Source organism: Quercus robur, chromosome 3 (genome assembly GCF_932294415.1).
Source record: "Quercus robur chromosome 3, dhQueRobu3.1, whole genome shotgun sequence".
Taxonomy (NCBI): domain Eukaryota; kingdom Viridiplantae; phylum Streptophyta; class Magnoliopsida; order Fagales; family Fagaceae; genus Quercus; species Quercus robur.
Window position 1 is genome coordinate 36,946,299 of NC_065536.1, and position 20,135 is coordinate 36,966,433.

A 20,135-nucleotide genomic window follows, 5' to 3' on the forward strand; every position below is an offset into this window, starting at 1 on the left:
CCTTTTATATAGGCCTAGATGTGCGGATGTAGGCCTAGACCAAAGGATCTAGATTTACAACCCACCGAGAAGGGCCAAAACACAAGAAAAAGAGAAATCAAGGGACAAAAGGGCTATAGAAGCACATGGCATAGACACCAACATAGATCTAAGCACACAAGCATGGCACGGAGCACATAAACACATAGATCTAAGAACAAACATGTATATCTTAGCAAAAACATGGCAAAGAACACATAAGCATGTAGATCTAAGCATAAACATGGCAAGGAGCCTAAAATCATGTAGATCTAAGCAAAAACATTAAATTTAGACATATCCTAGCCTAAGAAGGTTATGCCAACAATATCAAAGCGATAAATCATGGCATAAGCAAGGAAACGTGCTAGAAAAACTATAGAAACATGCTAGAAGGCAAGAAAATGCTAGGAAAAAGAAATAAAGCATACTATAAAAAGCAAATAGACATGCTATGAACAAAGATAAAGCAAAATAGCTACATCTATACCCTTTAAACCTCAAATCCAAGATATGGAACCAAGGAGAGGAAGATTGGGTGCAAGAAAACTACCTTGATGATTGTAGAGAAAAGAGGAGAATCAAAGGTGTTTGAATGTGTTTGGATGTATGTGGACGTGTTTAGATGTGTTTGGGAGAGAAATTAAAGAGAGGGGAGAGAGAATTTTCATAGGAAAACTACCCAAAACTTCTTTTTTTGAAAAATGAGGGGTCTAGGGGAATTTATACTAGAAAAATGACCCTTCGGCTTTCGGCGCACCTTGTAGGGCCACCGGCCACCCTGTTGATATCAGTAGTTTCGGCTTTTTCCTGGTCCATCTTTGAATGTGTATTTGGAGGTCATCCCTAACATGGATTGAGATGATCTTGTGACCTTGGAAAGCTCTAGATGTATAGTTTCCAGAAAACTAAATAAATTGAAAATCCAACGGTCAGATCAAAAGTTATGGCCTTGAGAAGTGTGCTGACACGCTTTGCACAATTTTCTGGATATCTCAACTATTTTAACTCTAATTTCGACACATGAATGGTTTTTAGAAAGGGAATTTGATAATCTTCACAATAGCATTGGTCCCAACCCATTCTGATGGCTAGATCAAAATTAGTGTTTCCGGTACCCTTGGGAGTCAACCTCAAGTCAAACTTGGTTAAACTTGGTTAAAGTTGATGAAAATCACCAAGCAGCTCGAGTTTGATGTAGAAACATGAAAAATGTTGTTTTGGGATGATTTTGACCAATTTTGACTTTCTGTTAACTTAGGGTTGACTAGGGGTATTTTGGTCAATTTGACTTGAAATGGCACTTCGAGTGCTCCAATGCTGGAACGAGTTACACCACGTCAATCTAGATGTTTCCAGGGCCCGATGGAAAAAAGATAATATTTTTAGAAATTTCAAGGTCTGGCGGGCAAATCAAAGGCGGACAAAATACACTATCCACAAAGGTGTTGGAGAAGTCCATCATGGTATAATTATCTAGAATGAGTTTGATTCCACTCCAAGTTCATCCCTTAGCTCAGAACCACGCAAAATCTACACTAGGGAAATTTTATTTTGCGTAGTTTGTTTAATTTCTACAACTTGGTATGCTCAAGTTTAAGGCCTTAATTGCAATATCAGGTTTGTCCAGCCGAGACTATTTTCTCTCTTGTTTGAGACCGCATAAAAATCTACACTCGGGCAATTTTTATGCGATCTCCCCTTTCCATTCTCCTCAGTGCGTCCCCCTTATTTTATTAAAATTTATCGGTAAATTCGTTGGGATACGGTGCGATACAATATGCAAGCAGATGTGGCATGATATGTAAGCAAAGGCTAGATTGATATGGAGCACAAGCTGATGCAAGCTAATCATTTATCCTAAGGATGCAACTGTTTATAAATGAAAAGCATGATGTAACAAGTCCATAAATGCTATATAAACTGAAATACATACACCTGAGGCCTATCAAGAGGCAATGTCTAAACATAGTACAGGCTTACTATGAGGCAATAATACATACATCTGATGCCTATAGAGAGGCAATGTCCAAGATACACAGTGCAGGCCCACTATGGGGCAATAATACATATGATGAAGTGCAAATCGTTAGTCTTGTAGGTTCGTCCAGATGGAGCCGTATCTTCGTCGGTGTCACTGTGAAACTGGTAAGGTAGCTCCCTTAAGGTGGACACCGGTGTGGTGCCTGCCACAACGTCTCCGATGCCAAAGTCAGTATAAAAGAACTTTGAGGAAATAACAGAGTATCAGGGTAATGAGAAATGCTTTTTTAGGTGTGTTTGTATATCTCTCGTACCTTTTGTTGATTCTGTGAGAGCTTTATACCTGCGGCCTTGGGGGCTAGCCGTTAGGGTGGTTAATGCTTTCTCAAGTAACGTCCCTGGTCCAGTAATGAGACTTTTAAGAGGTTCCCAACGGTCTGCTAGGTTGTAACTGCTCAGGCCATTGATTGACTGCATTGAATGATTCCCTGCCTTCGTCAGTGATGATAGCCTTCTTCGTTGTTCCAGAGGACTTCGTCAAGGATGCTTCCTTCGTCATTAATGTTATCTTCGTCTCTGAGATGTAGCATCGTCATTCCCATCAGTTGCCCCCCAGGTTCTGGGGTCGTCGGTGACGTGTCGTGACGATCACAGAAGATGAAAAGTTTTTCTTGTGACTCTTGGGGTTCTGTTCTGCTTTTAATGCTTAGTGGCGGCGCTACACGCAATCATGGCCACGTGGCGTGAGGTGATCTGGGGAATTAATGGTACGACCCTTGGGTTTCCCGCTGGTTTTCCAATCGCTTTTTGGCCTAAGTTTAAAACTTCTCTTTTTGATTTTTCTTTCACTTTTCAGAGAGCAAAGACACAAAAATTCCTCAGTGATACTCTGAGACCTCCTTTCTTCTCCGAATCACCTTGCGCTGTGCTTTTGTTGTTTCCGCCATTGGAGGTACGTTTCTCTTTCCTTTTACTTCTTTCTTTTTCTTTTACTGCAGCATAATTTCTGATTATGTGTTTCCTTCTATTTCTCTTCTGTTGTTGGTCTCTGTTTTTCTTTTTTTTTTTGGGGATTTAGTTTGTACCGCATTTCACTGCCCTTTGATTTCTGCATTTCCATGGTTGATAGTTTGGAGGTTAGGATAGCTTGTCCGTCGGTTTCCTTCCTTTTTGCGCATCTAGGGGGGTCTTTGGGTACTTATCCGTTTTTAGAAAATTTTGTGTTTGAGGGCAATTGTTTGAGCGTGGTTTTGGGCGACTTGTTGCCCTTGCTTCGTCAATCACTAAATTGGTTCGAGGGTTTAGCAAGGAGAGGGTCAATGTCTGAGGTTAGGTCCAGTGACCTTGAAACTGGGCTGTCATCTAGTGGTGACCCGGCTGAAGGGGATATAGCCGTCTCTGGCCTTCGGGAGGTTAGGGCTTTTTACGCCCTTGGAGAGGTTTGTGGTCTGGACGCCGAAACCGTAAATAGGTTCAAGGATAGGTTTCAATTTACGTCTAGGGTTTGTGTTCGTCTACCTAGGGAAGAAGATAGGGCCTGCCCCTTTTTCCCAGGTGAAGTATGTTTTTACGAGTCAACTTTTACTTGCGGGCTTAGATTCCCCGTCCACCCGTTCCTGATGGAACTTTTAGATCACTTTGGTATCGCCCTCGGGCAGCTCATGCCTAACTCGTGGAGGATCGTGATCAACTGTATGCAAATATGGTTGGCCTCCAACGGGGATATGATCAGGATGGCTGAGCTTACTTACTTGTATCGTTTGAAAGAATCCAAGGAGTGGGGGTATTATGAGTTAGTCCCTTGGGAGAGAAAGACTAGGATCGTCAAGGGCTTGCCCTCGTCCTTCAGGTATTGGAAGTCGCGCTTTTTCTTTGTGTCTGGGGACGACTTCGAGACTCAATCCAGCAGTGATTGGGGGTGATATCCCGAGGTTGCTCCGTCGGTGGGGAACCCCGACCTTAGGTGCGTTAGTATTTTCTCCCCGTCGTTTACTTTCGCCACCTTTGAGGTTCTGGTTTTGCTAACTTCTTTGTTCCTTTGTTTGGCACAGCTAAGAGACGGCCTGGGCTTAAGAGCCGGTATAAGGAACGCATCGAGACTGCGATCGGGTACACTGAGACGATTGAGAGCTGGGACGAACTGGTTGACCCCCGATCTCTTGCATTTTACAACCTAGGTCCCGACCCGTCTCCTTACGTCCTTCGTCATCTTGGAATTGAAGGCAAAAAAAGTAAGTATTATCCTCGTCAGTGCTGATTCTTCTTGTGTACTTAAGCATTTTGATAAGCAATTTCTTCTTGCAGAGATGACGACAAAATTTAACAAGGACATGTACGCAAAAATGAGATCGAAGAAGGACGAACCGCTGTCCAATCTGGGGAAGAAGGTTGTGCGCGTGACCGGGACGGGCCTTACTCCCACTCCCCTTAGTGTCATTCCTCTTGCAGCTCCTGAGACGACGAGAACTGCCTCTCCAACTGTGTCAATAGAGGAGATCGCTACTCCCGGCTCCAAAAGGAAGTGCCTGGCTGACAAAGGGAAGGAGAAGGAGAAGGCTGATATTCGTCCATCCATAATATGGGATGACGAAAGGTTGGCCGTGGACAGGGCTCACGAGGTCGTCACTCCGGCGGACCTAAAGGCTCTTTCAGACATGTCTTTGAACGACATCACTTCTCATCATGTCCATAAGCTCGTCCAGGTACGGAGTTCTTCCATATTTTCCCTTTTCACTTTTTTTTTTTTTGTTGCTGACGACTCTACAACTTCTTTCAGGTGTTGGGAGAGAGCCTCCATATTACCACCGAGTATCTTACTCAAGAGGCCAAGGTGGCATCTCTGACAACGCGGATGGAGGCCCTGGAGAAAGAGAACTCTGATCTGAAAAAGAACCTGATAACCTCCATGGACGAGGCAACCTCGTTGAAGGAGAAGGTTAAAGTACTGGGAGACGACCTCCGGGTTGAACGCCAGCTGACTCAAGAGAAGGATGAGCAGCTTCTTTCAGCCAAGGAGAAGCTTGCAACCATCGCTGCCAGGTCGGTGGAGGCTTTCCAGACCACTGACGAGTACAATACTGTACTCTTCAGTTGGTATTTTAAGGGCTTCGAGCTTCTTAGGAGATATCTCGTCAAGCATCCATCTGGGGTGAACATGGAGAGCTTAGATCTGGAGGAAGTAGACAAGGAGATGGCCTTGGACGAAGTGGCTCAATCTTCTGCCCCAGAGAGTGATGCTCCAGAGCCTGTCACCGACGCACCTGCTGTTGAGGACGCTGCCGCTGACACCTGATCTTGGCACTTAGAAAATTTTTCTTTTTTGTTGTATCTTTGGTGGATGCCCTTCTTTGTTTTGGGCCCTTTTTTTTTTTTTTTTTTTTTTTTTTTTTTTTTTTATCTTATTTCAGAACAATCATTTATTTTGGAAACGATGTTAATCACCCAGTGGTTATGGGTTAAATTGTGGCATGCTTACCCTTAGTAGATTACTTATTTTGACGATCTTGGGCCATGTTTATTCGTCGTTCGTTTGCTAACTGTTTTGACGATCTTGAACGCATTTTGAGTGTTGTTTAGATTTGATGTATGGCTTTTCCCTTTTTCTCCTTTCCCCTTTATGTGAATTCGTCACGAGGGCTTTTGTCACTTGTATTTGCTGTGGGTTTATGTCCGTCCAGGCGGAACATAGTCACTTAACTTTTTATCACCATGGTGTCTTCGTCAGTAACTTACATCCGTCAAGGCGGAATCTTGTTACTTAGAGATTCATACCCAATAGGTGGGTCGTCAGTAACTTACATCCGTCAAGGCGGAATCTTGTTACTTTGGCTTTTTATACTCTTGGGGTTATCTTTAGTAACTTACATCCGTCAAGGCGGAATCTTGTTACTTTAACTTTTTATGGGCCTTATGGTTGACCAGTACTGCCTGCATAAAGACACCAGAAGAGTAATTCTTTTATTAATCTTAAGAACGAATGCATTCGTCAATTACATTTACTCATGATATTTCTTTAAATGCTCAATGTTCCATGGCCGCGGGAGTTTCTTTCCGTCCAGGGTTTCCAGATGGTAACTTCCTTGTCTTGAGTAGTGAGTGACGCGGTAAGGCCCCTCCCATGTAGGGCCCAATTTTCCTTGAGTAGGGTCTTTAGTTGCTGCGGTGACCTTACGCAGGACGAGGTCCCCTATGTCCAGTCGCCTGAGTTTGACCCTCTTGTTGTAATACTCGGCCATCTTTTTTTGATACTTTGTCATCCTACTAGATGCGTTGTCTCTTACTTCGTCCAGGCAGTCCAGGTTGAGTCGCAATTCGTCGTCATTGAGTCCTTCTGTGAAAGTCCCTCGCCTGATGCTAGTTACCCCAACCTCTACTGGGATTACTGCTTCTGTGCCATAAGTAAGCTTGAAGGGTGTCTCTCCTGTCGGGGTTCTGGCCGTGGTTCTGTAGGCCCACAGGACGTTGGGTAGTTCTTCTGGCCACGCACCTTTTGCTTCGTCCAGCTTGGTTTTGATAATTTTCAACAGCGTCCTGTTCGTCACTTCTGTCTGTTCATTCGCCTGAGGGTGCCCTGGAGATGAGAACTGATTTTTGATCCCAAGGCTTGAGCAGAATTCCCTGAAGCCTTGACTGTCGAACTGCCTTCCATTGTCTGATATGATCGTCGAGGGAATCTCGAACCTGCAAATTATGTTCTTCCACACAAAGTTCTGGATCCGAGCCTCCGTGATCGTTGCTATGGCCTTTACTTCAACCCATTTCGTGAAATAGTCAATAGCAACGAGAAGGAATTTTACCTGACCTTTACCTTGAGGCAGAGGACCGACGATATCGATTCCCCATTGTGCAAATGGCCATGGGGAAGCTATGGTTGTCATTTTCTCTGCCGGAAGCCGCTGCACATTCTCGTATCGTTGGCATTTGTCGCACCTCCTGACAATCTCAGCGGCGTCTACCTGCATGGTTGGCCAAAAATATCCTGCCCTTACCACTTTGTTTACTAGGGATCTGGAGCCGGCATGATTGCCGCAAATTCCTCCGTGTACCTCCTCAAGGATGTATTTGGCCTCTTCCTCGTCGACGCACTTCAAGTAGGGCATAGAGAAGCCTCTCTTGTACAAGACGTCATTCAGGATCGTGAATCTGGCTGCCCTCTTCTTGATCTTTCTGGCTTCTTTGGTGTTTTGAGGTAGGTGCCCGTCCTGGAGGAAGGACATTATGGGCGTCATCCAGGTATCAGTGCTCTGGATGGCGAAGGTTGCAACTTCGTCGATACTAGGGTGTTTTTGGACTTCCATCAACAGGTCCGTGCCAGTCCCTTCTTCCTTTGATGACGCTAGCTTTGATACTTCGTCAGCCTCCATATTCTGACTTCTTGGGATTTGTATGAACTCCACCGTATCGAACTCCTGAGCTAGCTGTCTTGCCAACTTGAGGTACTTTTGCATTCTTTCTTCTTTTGCCTCGTATTCTCCCCTGATCTGTCCAATCACTAGCTTTGAATCACTTTGGATCAACAAATTCTTGGCATCAAGTGCTTTCCCAAGCCTCAGTCCCGTCAGTATTCCTTCGTATTCAGCTTCATTGTTGGTGGTTGGGAACCTTAGTTGGACCCCATATTTCAGCACTTCTCCGTCGGGGGTGGTTATGATGACCCCTACTCCTCCCTTCTTTTGGGCTGACGAACCATCAGTCTGTATTATTAGTTTATCTGTGTCGTCAGTAATCATGTCTTCGTCAGGGGACGTGAATTTGACGATGAAGTCCGCCAGAGCTTGTGCCTTGATCGCTGTTCTGGGGTGGTACTCGATGTCAAATTGACTAAGTTCAATTGCCCACTGGACCATTCTTCCTGCTGCTTCTGGCTGGCTCATTGACTTCTTGATTGGTTGGTCCATCATCACGAGAATAGGATTTGACTGGAAATATTGCCTGAGCTTGCGCGAGGCCACTATCAGTGCAAACGCAATCTTTTCGATCCTTGGGTACCTGGATTCAGCCCCTTGGAGAGCTTGGCTGACATAGTAAACCGGGAGTTGCTTCTTGCCCTCTTCTCTAATTAAAGCTGCGCTTACTGCCGAAGCTGACACCGCCAGGTACAGGTATAGGTTCTCTCCCTCTTTGGACGGGCTTAGGAGAGGCGGACTGCTCAGGTATTGCTTCAGCTCTTGGAACGCCGCTTCGCACTCGTCAGTCCAAGCAAAAGCCTGCTTCAGTGTCTTAAAGAAGGGTAGGCATTTGTCTGTGGCCCTAGAGACGAACCTGTTTAAAGCTGCTATTCTTCCTGTGAGTTTTTGAACATCCTTGACGGTTTTGGGTGAGGCCATGTCAATGATAGCTCGTACTTTCTCTGGATTTGCTTCTATTCCTCTTTGGGACACCATGAATCCCAAGAACTTCCCCGAAGCTACCCCAAAGGCACACTTGCTCGGATTCAACTTCATCTGGTGTTTTTTGAGGGTTGCAAAAGTTTCCTCTAAGTCGTCCAGATGTGTGAGCTCTTCCTTGCTCTTGACGAGCATATCGTCCACGTACACCTCCATGTTCCTGCCAATCTGTTGGCTGAAAATTTTGTTTACCATTCTCTGATACGTATCTCCAGCATTTTTCAGCCCAAAAGGCATCACCTTGTAACAGTAGAGTCCTTGACTTGTGACGAAGGCCATCCTCTCCTGGTCTTCTTTAGCCATCTTTATCTGGTTGTACCTTGAGAAGGCGTCCATGAACGTCAGCAACTTGTGTCCGGCGGTGGAGTCCACGAGCTGGTCTATCCTTGGTAGAGGGAAGTTGTCCTTTGGGCATGCTTTGTTCAGATCGGTGAAGTCTACACACATTCTCCACTTTCCGTTTGCTTTCTTTACCAGGACGACGTTGGCGAGCCATTCAGGATAATATACTTCCCGGATGAATCCAGCCGTCAAGAGTTTGGTTACTTCTTCTGCAACTGCCTGATCTCGCTCTAGGGCGAAGGTTCTTCGTCGTTGCTGAACGGGCTTCTTGGTGGGGTCCACATTCAGCCTATGTTGGATAACTTCTGGAGATATGCCTGGCATGTCCTCGTGACTCCAAGCAAAGACCTCTAGGTTCTCTTTAAGGAACTTTATGAGTCTTGTTCTCATCTCGAGGCTTAGCGTCGTCCCTATCTTGGTCGTCTTGCCCGCATTTCCTTCTACCAATTCCACTGTTTCCAAGGTCTCCATCCCGTCTTCCTCTTTTTCTTCAATCGTCCACGTGTGGTTTTCCTTTCCTGCCAGTACAGCCTGATAGCATTCCCTTGCCAGGACTTGATCACCTTTAACTTCACCCACGCCGTTGTCCGTCGGGAATTTCACCTTCAAACAGTAGGTTGACGTTGCCGCCTTCCACTTGTTGAGGGTGGGTCTCCCGATGATGACATTGTAGGATGAGGGACAATCTACCACCAGGAAGTCTACTTGTTTGGTTAACTGCAATGGGTAGGTCCCTGCTGTCACCGTCAGTGTCACTATGCCCCTAGGGTAAACCCTGTCTCCACTGAAACTAACGAGTGGAGAGTCAAAAGGGCGAAGCCTTTTTGGATCTAATCTCAGCTGCTGGAAGGCCGGGAAATAGATGATATCCGCTGAGCTCCCGTTATCAACAAGGATCCTTTTGGTATTGAACCCTTCTATATTCAGCACTATGACTAGGGGATCGTTGTGGGGCTGCTTTACTCCCCTGGCGTCTCCTTCAGTGAAGGACATGTCCTGGTATGTTCGTCGGTGCTTGGACGGAGGCATGGTGTGGACTCTGTTCACCTGTCTATGGTATGCCTTTTTGAGTGATCTGAATGAACCTCCTGAGAATGGTCCTCCTGTGATCGTGTTTATCTCCCCGATCACCTTACGTGGAGGCTGCGACGGATGGTCGTCATCCCGAGTGAAGGATTCATGCTGGATCCTGTTGTCGTCTTTGAACTTGCTATATTCTCCTTTCTTTACATACTTCTGCAACTTCCCTTTCCGTATTAATTCCTCTATTTGCTCCTTCAGATCTCTGCAATCTTCTGTGTTGTGGCCGTGGTCTTTATGGAACCGGCAGTACTTACTCTTGTCGCGTAAGTTGGGGGATGAGTGTAATGGCCTGGGCCATTTGAGGTAGTGCTCGTCCTTGATCTGCGTGAAAATCTTGTCAACAGGCATAACCAAGGGAGTAAATTTTACCGTCCGAGAATTTTTATCGTCCTTCCTCCTATTCCCGTCATTGTTCCGACGTTCTGGTATGTCTCGCTTTTGCCCCCTACGGTCATCTTCCCTCTTGACCTTATCTCCTGGCCTCTCGGTATCTTTTATGGCAGCCAGGGCATCTTCCGCGTTCATGTACTTTTGTGCCTTCAGGAGCATCTTCGCCATTGTCTTCGGAGGGTTTTTTGCAAGGGAGGCCATGAGGTCTCTGGATCTCAACCCTGCTTTGAAGGTCGTCATCTGTACCTTGTCATCAGCTTCGTCTACCTCCAGAGTTTCCCGGGTGAGTCGCTTGACATATGACCTCAGGGTCTCCTTCTCTCCCTGCCTTATGGTGAGTAAGTAATCTACTGGCCTCCTTGGGCGCTGTCCCCCTATGAAGTGGCGCAGGAAGGCACTGCTCAGCTGATCGAAATTGTCTATGGACGAGTTTGGCAACTTAGTAAACCATTCTCTTGCAGCTCCTTTGAGAGTTGTCGGGAAGGAGCGACACAATATCTCGTCAGGTGGTTGCTGAAGACCTAGAGTCGTCTTAAAGGTATTAAGATGATCCTGGGGGTCCTTGAGTCCGTCGAATGGCTCTAACTGAGGCAGGCGAAACTTCGACGGCACGGGGCATTCAAGTACCGCAGCAGTGAATGGCGAATCCGTAGCTCTTATCATTTTGTCTACGCTTCGGTCCGTCTTCTCCTTGATAGCGCTCCTTAGTTCATCCATCTCTTTCCTCATTTCTCGAAGAAGATCTGAGTTCTGTTCGTCTGGAGTTACTGGTCTTCGGGAGGTTTCCCTTCGTTGACTATCCCCTTCTTCCTTCATGTTACCCTTGGACCTGTTCTCTTCCTGTTGAGCTTGTTGAACCTGCTGGAGCCGCAGCTTCATTTCCTGGTTCTGTTTGGTGAGTTCTTCAATGGTAGCTGCGAGGGCCTGGACTTGCTGGGCCAAGGCTGTTGAGTCAGGGTGGGATTCCATCTGGATGCAGAGGGTTGATGGGAACTACGTTTTCAGATATGAATCTGGAAATAGTCGTTCCCACAGACGGCGCCAAACTGATGAAGTGCAAATCGTCAGTCTTGTAGGTTCGTCCAGATGGAGCCGTATCTTCGTCGGTGTCATTGTGAAACTGGTAAGGTAGCTCCCTTAAGGTGGACACCGGTGTGGTGCCTGCCACAACGTCTCCGATGCCAAAGTCAGTATAAAAGAACTTTGAGGAAATAACAGAGTATCAAGGTAATGAGAAATGCTTTTTTAGGTGTGTTTGTATATCTCTCGTACCTTTTGTTGATTCTGTGAGAGCTTTATACCTGCGGCCTTGGGGGCTAGCCGTTGGGGTGGTTAATGCTTTCTCAAGTAACGTCCCTGGTCCAGTAATGAGACTTTTAAGAGGTTCCCAACGGTCTGCTGGGTTGTAACCGCTCAGGCCATTGATTGACTGCATTGAATGATTCCCTGCCTTCGTCAGTGATGATAGCCTTCTTCGTTGTTCCAGAGGACTTCGTCAAGGATGCTTCCTTCGTCATTAATGTTATCTTCGTCTCTGAGATGTAGCATCATCATTCCCATCAACATACATGTCAAGCCTATCGGCAGGCAAAGTCTAGAAAATACAGGAAAATGATAAAAATACCCATGCAAGGGCTACATCATAATTATGGTACAACAGTAGTGGCTAAACTAGGGGGAGTCATCATCATCTCTAACTGAGTCATCTGCAAAGCGTTTGGCACTGCCTTCGCCTATGTCATCATCAACAACAGGATCGAAAGAAGGACTGGCTCGACCAGTCGAAGAGCCTGGGACCAACCCTAGGGTCTGAGAAGGAGCCTATCCTAATGTAAGGCTTCGTGTCCAATCTAGAATCAGAGCATATCCCTAACCTCCAGTTAGACCCGGAGGAACTGGCATATAATCTAGTGTGTACCTCCATACCGGGGGATCTAAATCAGGCATAACAGGTGCCAGAGGCACGTGCAACCTCTGCCCCCTCATCTCGCCAATCAGGACGCCAATATATCCTTGAAGTAATGTTGTCTGGGCAATATGCTAACTCTTTTCTCGCTTAATACCAGTAGATTGGCTCTCACGATCTCTCTGCCACTGCTCCTTCTTGTGAGCTAGAACCCTAGCAATCTCCTCTTATGTATAACCATCTTTGGCGACAACAGCACTCTCAAGATCTCTCACTTGGGCCTGTAAGGTCTCCACATGTAGTTTCAATTGAGCCTTCGAAGCCTGTCAGGCATGTGCTATATCCCCGAGCACTCTACCCTGCTCACAGGGCAATCATCTATGATGGGTCCAGCGGATTACTCTAAAAACCAAGTGGTGTAATTTGTAGCCGCTGTATGGAAGCCCTCAAATGAACCTACAGCATAAGTGGGGTCATATAAAATCATCTCAGGGCAGGATTTTTCAAGAGGTGGATCTCTAGGTACTCTGAAGATTGGCATGACCTAATGGAATGTCCTCTCAGCCAAAAAGAACTCCTAGCTCGTCAAGGCCTAGAACTAGCACTGTCACGCCCTAAACCCTAAAGGGTCCAAAGCAAGAGAAAGACATCGCAAAGTACTTGTAAATTTTTTTTCCTTTTTGACAATTTAACCCAAATAAATCATATCAAGTATCATAATAATCTATATATATATATATATATATAAAACCGAAGCCTCTGAACCTCCCACAATTTTCCACCTCAGCATTTTTTATTTATATTTTTTAATTTGATTTAGGACAACCCCAATTTTTGACTATATAGAAATTTCTCTTTAAAACCCAAAGATCCAAAAACATGTAAACCCTACACGAAAGCCTTTGAAGTCTGAACACCGCAAAGATTTAGAAAACAGACGCAGCCTCTTCAACAACCAAGTCTTCTTCACTGGCTTTGCTGCCCATTCTCTCTCCTCCGCTTCTTCCTGTAAGTTGGGTTCTTTAAATTTTGGCTTTATTGCGTATTTGGTTCATTAAACGTTGGCTTAAGGAGTTGGGGGAGGAATAGGAATGCTACAATATATACTTTTAACTTCTATTTTGATACCTGTATTATTTTTCTGTGAATTTGTTTTCTTTTTCTATTATATCTTTTTTTCATTTGGTTCAATCTGGCACTCTCATTGAATGCCAGGTAAACAAGTCCATGCACAATATGGATAACATGCCGCCTTTCTTTATTTTACTTTTTATTTTTTTGTTTTCTTTTCAATAGAAAAGCCTGCCAAAGTTTCATTCATAGATCAACCACTATTACGTAGAAAGATGGGACTTATACTACAACCATGTCCGAGTAAGTACATATTCAAGCCACAAAATGTTTGAAAGCGGAAGACCCTGAACTTTGAATGTCAAAAATATTATTTAAACTCTTGGCTTTTCCTACGAAGTAGTGAAATTTGAAGTTATTATTGGTTGATTTGTGTTGTTTTATAGTCATAACACAATATGGATAACATGCCGCCTTTCTTTATTTTACTTTTTATTTTTGTGTTTTCTTTTCAATAGAAAAGCCTACCAAAGTTTCATTCATAGATCAACCACTATTACGTAGAAAGATGAGACTTATGCTACAACCATATCCGAGTAAGTACATATTCAAGCCACAAAATGTTTGAAAGCGGAAGACCCTGAACTTCGAATGTCAAAAATATTATTTAAGCTCTTGGCTTTTCCTACGAAGTAGTGAAATTTGAAGTTATTATTGGTTGATTTGTGTTGTTTTATAGTCATAAATTTTGATAAAATTAGTTTTTAAGACATTTAAATTGACATTTATTTGATTTTAGTTATCATTCTTATGTGGACTAGGTGGTTTTTTGAAACTGAGTGGCAGATTTGAAATTAAAGTTGCAAAACAGATGAAACTTAGTTTAGTTTGGTAACTCTCCTCCTGGTAGGAGTCTTCTCTCTCGCTTTTTTTTTTTTCTCTTTTCCTTATGGCGGACAATGTGATTGATGGCTTGGAGAATATGAAGTTAACGGCTGTGGAGGAAGAAGTTATTGCAATATCTGAAGAGGGTAGATTGCCTGAGATTGAAAGCTGCAACTTGAGTCTTATTGGCAAGTTTCTAACGTGCAAGGTCTTCAATAAAAGGGCTGTCATGAACACAATACGAAGAGCATGGGGGATGAATACTGAGTTACAGATTGTGGAAGTTGGATCAAATCTTTTTCAGTTCAAGTTCCAAATTGAATTTGACTTGAGCTGAGTTTTGAAATGAGGACTTTGGAGTTTTGATAATCAAGGAGATTTGGCGCAAAGCCCTACTCATTGCATCATTTCCCTTACTCCTGGGAGTTGGACTTTTAGCTCTTTACCTGTGATTCTGTTCCTCCCTCTCCAAGCGCAAGGATATGGAAAAAGATTCACTGGGAGGTGTTCTAGACCTTTGCCTATAATTGTAATCATCATCTGAGTCAATCTCCATACTAGGAGAAGAGTCTTCATACCCTGACTGTTGTGGGTGTTAAGGTTGTTATTTCTTTTTCTTTTTTTTATTCTTTTTTTTTTTTGAGGAACTTTAGGGTTGTTATTTCTAGGCATGAAGATTTGCTTGCTATCTATGGAGTTCCAAACCTAAAGGTGTTACAGATTTTTGGTTTCCCCAATTTGCATTCTGTCACGATCATCTGAACGATGACTATAAGATGTTGAGGCTTGCGCTTTTTCATTACAATGACTTGCCTATAGAAATCAAGGTATATAGTCTTAAATCATAGTGTTGGAAAAAAGTTGAAGAACAATGACCAAACAAAGAGATATGTCATTGGGAGTTGGCGTCTTTGAATGGCATTGTGCATTGGTTAGTTGCTGATTTTGGCGTGCTGGATAAGGAGTCGCTTCTTGCTTTTGACCTTGCCTCTAAGAAATTCAAGCTCTATACAATGCCGGTTTCACCAGATTTTGACCATGTTATGGAATTGAAGATTAAGTATTTTGATACAGTTCCAGTTACTGCTTGAATTCCAACCAGTATTTTTCCAGCCTAGGCGACTTAAGAACCTTTTTAGGATTGACCAAGTTGAGAGCATGGGACATGAAAGTTGTAATTAATTCTCTCTAAAGAACAAAAACCTCATTCAATTTTGGATTATTGGTTGATTTGTGCAGGTGAACTCTTATTTGTGTGTGTATATATATATAAACATATTCATAGTTCTTTTATATTGAGAATTATTTGACTTTTAGGCATCATTATTTTTTGTGGACTAAGTGGTTTTTTGAAACAATTTGCAATAGTTATGACCATGGATTATTTTGTCACGAACAATTTTCCACATCAGCATTTTTTATTTATATATTTTTTAATTTGATTTAGGACTTTTAAGGTGTATTCAAATGCAAACACCTCCTCTCTCATTCGTTTTACTGTGTTTTTGTTAATAATAATTGTCAATTTTTTCTCTTATGTAGTCATATTTTTTTTACTTTTTAGTGTTGTTTTTATTTGCAGCTTTCTGGGGCATTGCACAAACTGCATGAAAATAGCTATCAATGCATTGTAATATGAAACAAAACATTCTACGGATTTGTCAAGTTTGTATGGAATAATCAATAAAGTTCATATCTACCATGCTTGAATATAAGATTGCTTTATTTTTGTAATTTCTTATGTTGTTTTTCTTAGCTTTTACTTTTTTGTATGGTGTGGCAAAAGAAATCATTTGATTGATATTTGGTTTCTACGGTTCCCAAGCATCTTAATAAAGGCATCAATGGTGCAAATATTTGTTTTGCACCCAACAATGTATCTAAATTCTTTACTCTTTCATTTGGCTTTTTAGAAGTTTTAACATCTAAATTTTGGGTGCAATATATGAAACTATTTTGACAAATTTCAATTGCTATAATCATGGATTATTCTTTTGAGGTAACCTATCTTTCTCTTATATTTTTTCTATTATGTAGTCATATGTTTTTTTGCTGATTCTTCAAATTTTTAAGCCTTTAAGAAGTTTAACAACTTTATTTTTTATTCAATTTTTGCAATATTATATTTTTGTTTCTATTATGTAGTCATATGTTTTTTTTTTTTCAATAATTTCTAGGCACTGATTCTTAACTCTTTCTTTTGGCGTTTTAGAAATTTTAACATCTAAATTTTGGGTTCATGTTTTGCAATATATGAAATTGTCTTGACAAATTTCAATTGCTATAGTCATGCATTGTTCTTTTGAGGTAACCTATTTTTCTCTTATATTTTTTTTATTATTAGGAGCATTCCAAGTGCTTAGATTGGTCATCTTTTATCTCGATTAAAACTCTATGGCCTTTCAACTGGTACAGCCTTCTTCTTCTTCTTACATTCATATATTCCGAAATCTATTCTTTCCAATGCATTTATTTGTTGTCATTCTCTAACGAAGTCAATTTATTCATTTGATATGCATTTTTGATGTTGCTTTTTTACATGTTAAAATATTATAATTATTGCCTATAACACTAAATTAGCTTTTCCAATTCTCCAAAAAAAAAAAAAAAAAAAAAAATCCAAAACCTATTGCTCTAATGACTCTTTCTAAGTGTTAGTGTCATTTCTGAGTATAAATAATTATTGTTTTCTATATAAAAACTTCTATAGTTTTTATTTTCTTATTTTTGGGTTTTTTTGTTGCATTTTATATGGCAAGAAAAAACTTAGGATTTTGCAAACAAATTGAGCAATGGGAGGGATTATATTATATTAAAAAAATGATCGAGACTTTAATTTTCATTAAAGAAAGGATGCCACTGATAATAGACATGGCATGCCTAACATTATTGGTGTTAGTATTTTTTTCCCCTCTTAAATTGTAACTTATTTTTTCAAGTGATCATAACTATAGTGATGAGGGCTCAAATGCATATTCTATCGCTCAAAATGACCCTCCAGGAAACTCCATTGAGAGGCGCGTGCACTTTGAATGTACTGGAAGAATGGGAGCTAGGAAATATCTAAGGAAAAGCTGTTGCCATCGCATTAAATGCCCTGCAACTAACTTTCTGGCCTCATTTATGTGGAGAGGACCCCTAAACAGTGCTGCCTTGGCTATCACAACTCACAGAAGGCCTAAAAGGGTGTTTGATGGGACAAGCACTCGAGTAGCAGTTTAAATGATTAACAAGTGTAGGATCAAGATGGTCAAAAGGGAACTATATATTATAAGAGATTCTCCATGGATAAGAGATTGGAAATCACAAAAGTAACACTGTAGCAATCAAGAACCGACTCTATAACCAAACTTGTAAGGAATATATAAGAACTGATCTCCTCAGATTGTGCCGAGGACGATATTCTCTAATTTAATTCAATCCGTTTCTCTGTTCTTGTCTATTGAGCCCACTTTATTTGTGATCCAACTCATTTTTACCCAGTTTTCCGACCCACTCTCTACAAATTCATTGTTTTGGGCTTTTTGGGCCTAGGTCTATCCATCGTTTGGGTCAGGGACTCAAATCCGGTCCTTCCACTAACTTTAAGCAAATTTAAAATTTTTGTTCAACTAATCCGTGCATTGCACGGGTTAGTGACTAGTTTCATTAAATATACTCCCAAAGTAAGTTAGAGCTCTATGCAATAAATACAATAACCCTTAGCCACAAAAGAATGGAGGCCTGAATAAATAATTACATATCATCAACTTATCCCATTAGTGGAAATAAAGTCATAACCACTATTAGATACAAAAGAATTGAGTCAAGCCTACTCTAAGTTATACATCATCAATTATCTCCATCACAAAAGTCAGCCTCCATTAGCAGTTTGTCTAACTATTGCTAGCCACCAAAAAGCTGTCTCAAAACGATAGTTGCCTACTCTGAAAAAGTTTGTAAAATTATGGAATGAGACAGAGCCCAGTAAGTAGCATAATTAATGGGGGTGGGGAAAATGCAAGTTTCATAACGATGAATAGTTTACAAAGCATGTTATAATTCGGGAATTTCCAAGTAAATTCTTTGAAACCATTTCCATAAATAATATGACAAGAATGAATAAATTGACAGCACAAAACTTCTCAAGATGCTCTCATGAAATTACATAATATATATTCCTTAAAATATCTCAACATGAAACTACATGCTATACACTGTGAGCAATAACAACATTGTTCCAAACTAGAAAATCTAACCCAAGGCCACATGACAACCACCAACACAAAATTGGAACTAATCTACCGACACAAAGCCGGAACTCATCGCCAACACAAAGCCGGAACTAATATGCCAACACAAAGCCAGAACTCATTGCTGGAAGCCAAAACTAATAACCATCACAAAGACAGGTGCTAAGATACCAAGGTCACGCAGACTATAGTATCTAGCTGGGTAATCACACGTCATAACTCAAGGGTAAAAACATAAAGAGCTCATAGTTTACATGAAATTAAAACACAGTTCAATTTCAAGTAGTTTTACAAAAACTTTTGAAATATCCAAAATATTCACAAAGTTCTCAAAGCCTTCAAACTTACTTCTTGTCAAGAAGATTTTGTATCAATTTTCTCAAATATCAAAGCATCTTTAATTTTGCAAATAATGCAATAAGAAATAAAATCCATTCTCAAGAATTTAATCAAAGGTGCTAATCTTTTCCATGCTAAAATCATGCATTTTCCTATATGCATTGCCAAATACGATGCCATTTTCACAAATAATCAAATATATTAAAGTTACAACATAAAGCTTTCCAGGAAAATATAGTTTCCATAAACAATTTCCCAAAATGTGTTTAACCCAAAAATAATGCTTTATGTGGTTATTTTCCAAAAATATCCCATTAAAAAGCTACTTACCTTGCAACTCGCAAAAGCCTAAATTTCCAATCTCCAAATAAGATTAGTTAGAATCTAAAAAATATCAAGCAAACTTATCATAATAGGCATAAAGCTTGACATTGCATCTAGCTATGAGTTAGAAATTGCTAACTAAGAAATTAATTAGGCAAGCCTAGCATTTAACCTCACAAATAATGTATTCCATTTCCAAGTTTCTCAACAATTTCATTACATGGCATAGACTCCAACTTATCATCATGTCATTCCAAGCTTCACCTTTACCATAAGAGATCCTAACACTTTATGAATTTCTTCCTCAATATACATGTCATTTTCAAGAGACCTATAAAACAACAACTTATATAATAATACCCACCATTACAAACCCTAAATGTAAATCCTCCACTAGCTCCAAATACACAATAAAAATTAGATTCATCAACTATTTCATATTAGAAAGCCAAAACTCCCAAATCTTCACCACTTAGCTAACCACAATTGTTAAAATCATAAACCCACTCATCAAATACATCCACCAAGACCAAAACCCATACATATAAACACATGAATATCACTTCCAAAGCCCATAAATCATATGAACATCATTATCAAAACTTAGATAAGGAGAACCTCTAGCAAAAGCATAATACCCATAAAAAGATTAGAAATTTTTACCTCAAAAAGTAGAGATGAGTGAGCCTTAGCTTTTCCTATGAAGTTTTCTAGTGATCCTTGCCGGAAAAATAATGGTGGAGGTGGTGCTTTGGAGTGTACTGGTGGGAGAGTGGGGAAGAGGAGTGTATGTGTTGTTGAGAAAAAGACAGAAGCAAATGAGTAGAGAGGTGACCGGCCAAGAGGGTGAGATATGAGGTGATATTGGTGAGATTGTGTGGTTGAGGGGAGTGGGGTAGGTGGGTCACACGTGTGGCTCCTTAAAAATAAATATTTGACTTCCTTTTTTTTTCCCCTTGATTTGGGTTGGGGCGTTACAAGCGTCGTGCATGTGATTAGGCTATAGTAGGAGTGACCTTGCATCTAGCCAGGAATCCTCCATCATATGGGTTGTTGCATATCTCACTCTAGGTGACACAATCAAGTGCAGCGTCGATGGTAGCCAGCTGTGTTAGAACAACTCTAGAGATGATATCGAGAGACCACGCCAATGCCTTGGGATATAGTGTCATCAAA

The 20,135-nt window shown here is 41.5% G+C and overlaps 1 protein-coding gene and 1 long non-coding RNA gene across 2 annotated transcripts; both read right to left on the minus strand.

Moving 5' to 3' along the window:
- Positions 1 to 5,996: 5,996 nt before the first annotated feature.
- Positions 5,997 to 11,171, minus strand: LOC126719587 (uncharacterized). Its single transcript, XM_050422121.1, has 5 exons — positions 9,420 to 11,171; positions 8,862 to 9,332; positions 7,047 to 8,792; positions 6,798 to 6,956; positions 5,997 to 6,743 (listed from the first exon to the last, which is right to left on the minus strand). Exons 1-5 carry the CDS (start codon positions 11,169 to 11,171, stop codon positions 5,997 to 5,999), a joined length of 4,875 nt encoding a protein of 1,624 aa, XP_050278078.1.
- A 6,484-nt stretch (positions 11,172 to 17,655) lies between these two features.
- LOC126717950 (uncharacterized) lies at positions 17,656 to 19,855 on the minus strand. The gene is made up of 2 exons (XR_007652791.1): positions 19,623 to 19,855; positions 17,656 to 17,990 (listed from the first exon to the last, which is right to left on the minus strand). It is a non-coding gene; the product is annotated as an uncharacterized LOC126717950 (long non-coding RNA).
- Positions 19,856 to 20,135: the final 280 nt, after the last annotated feature.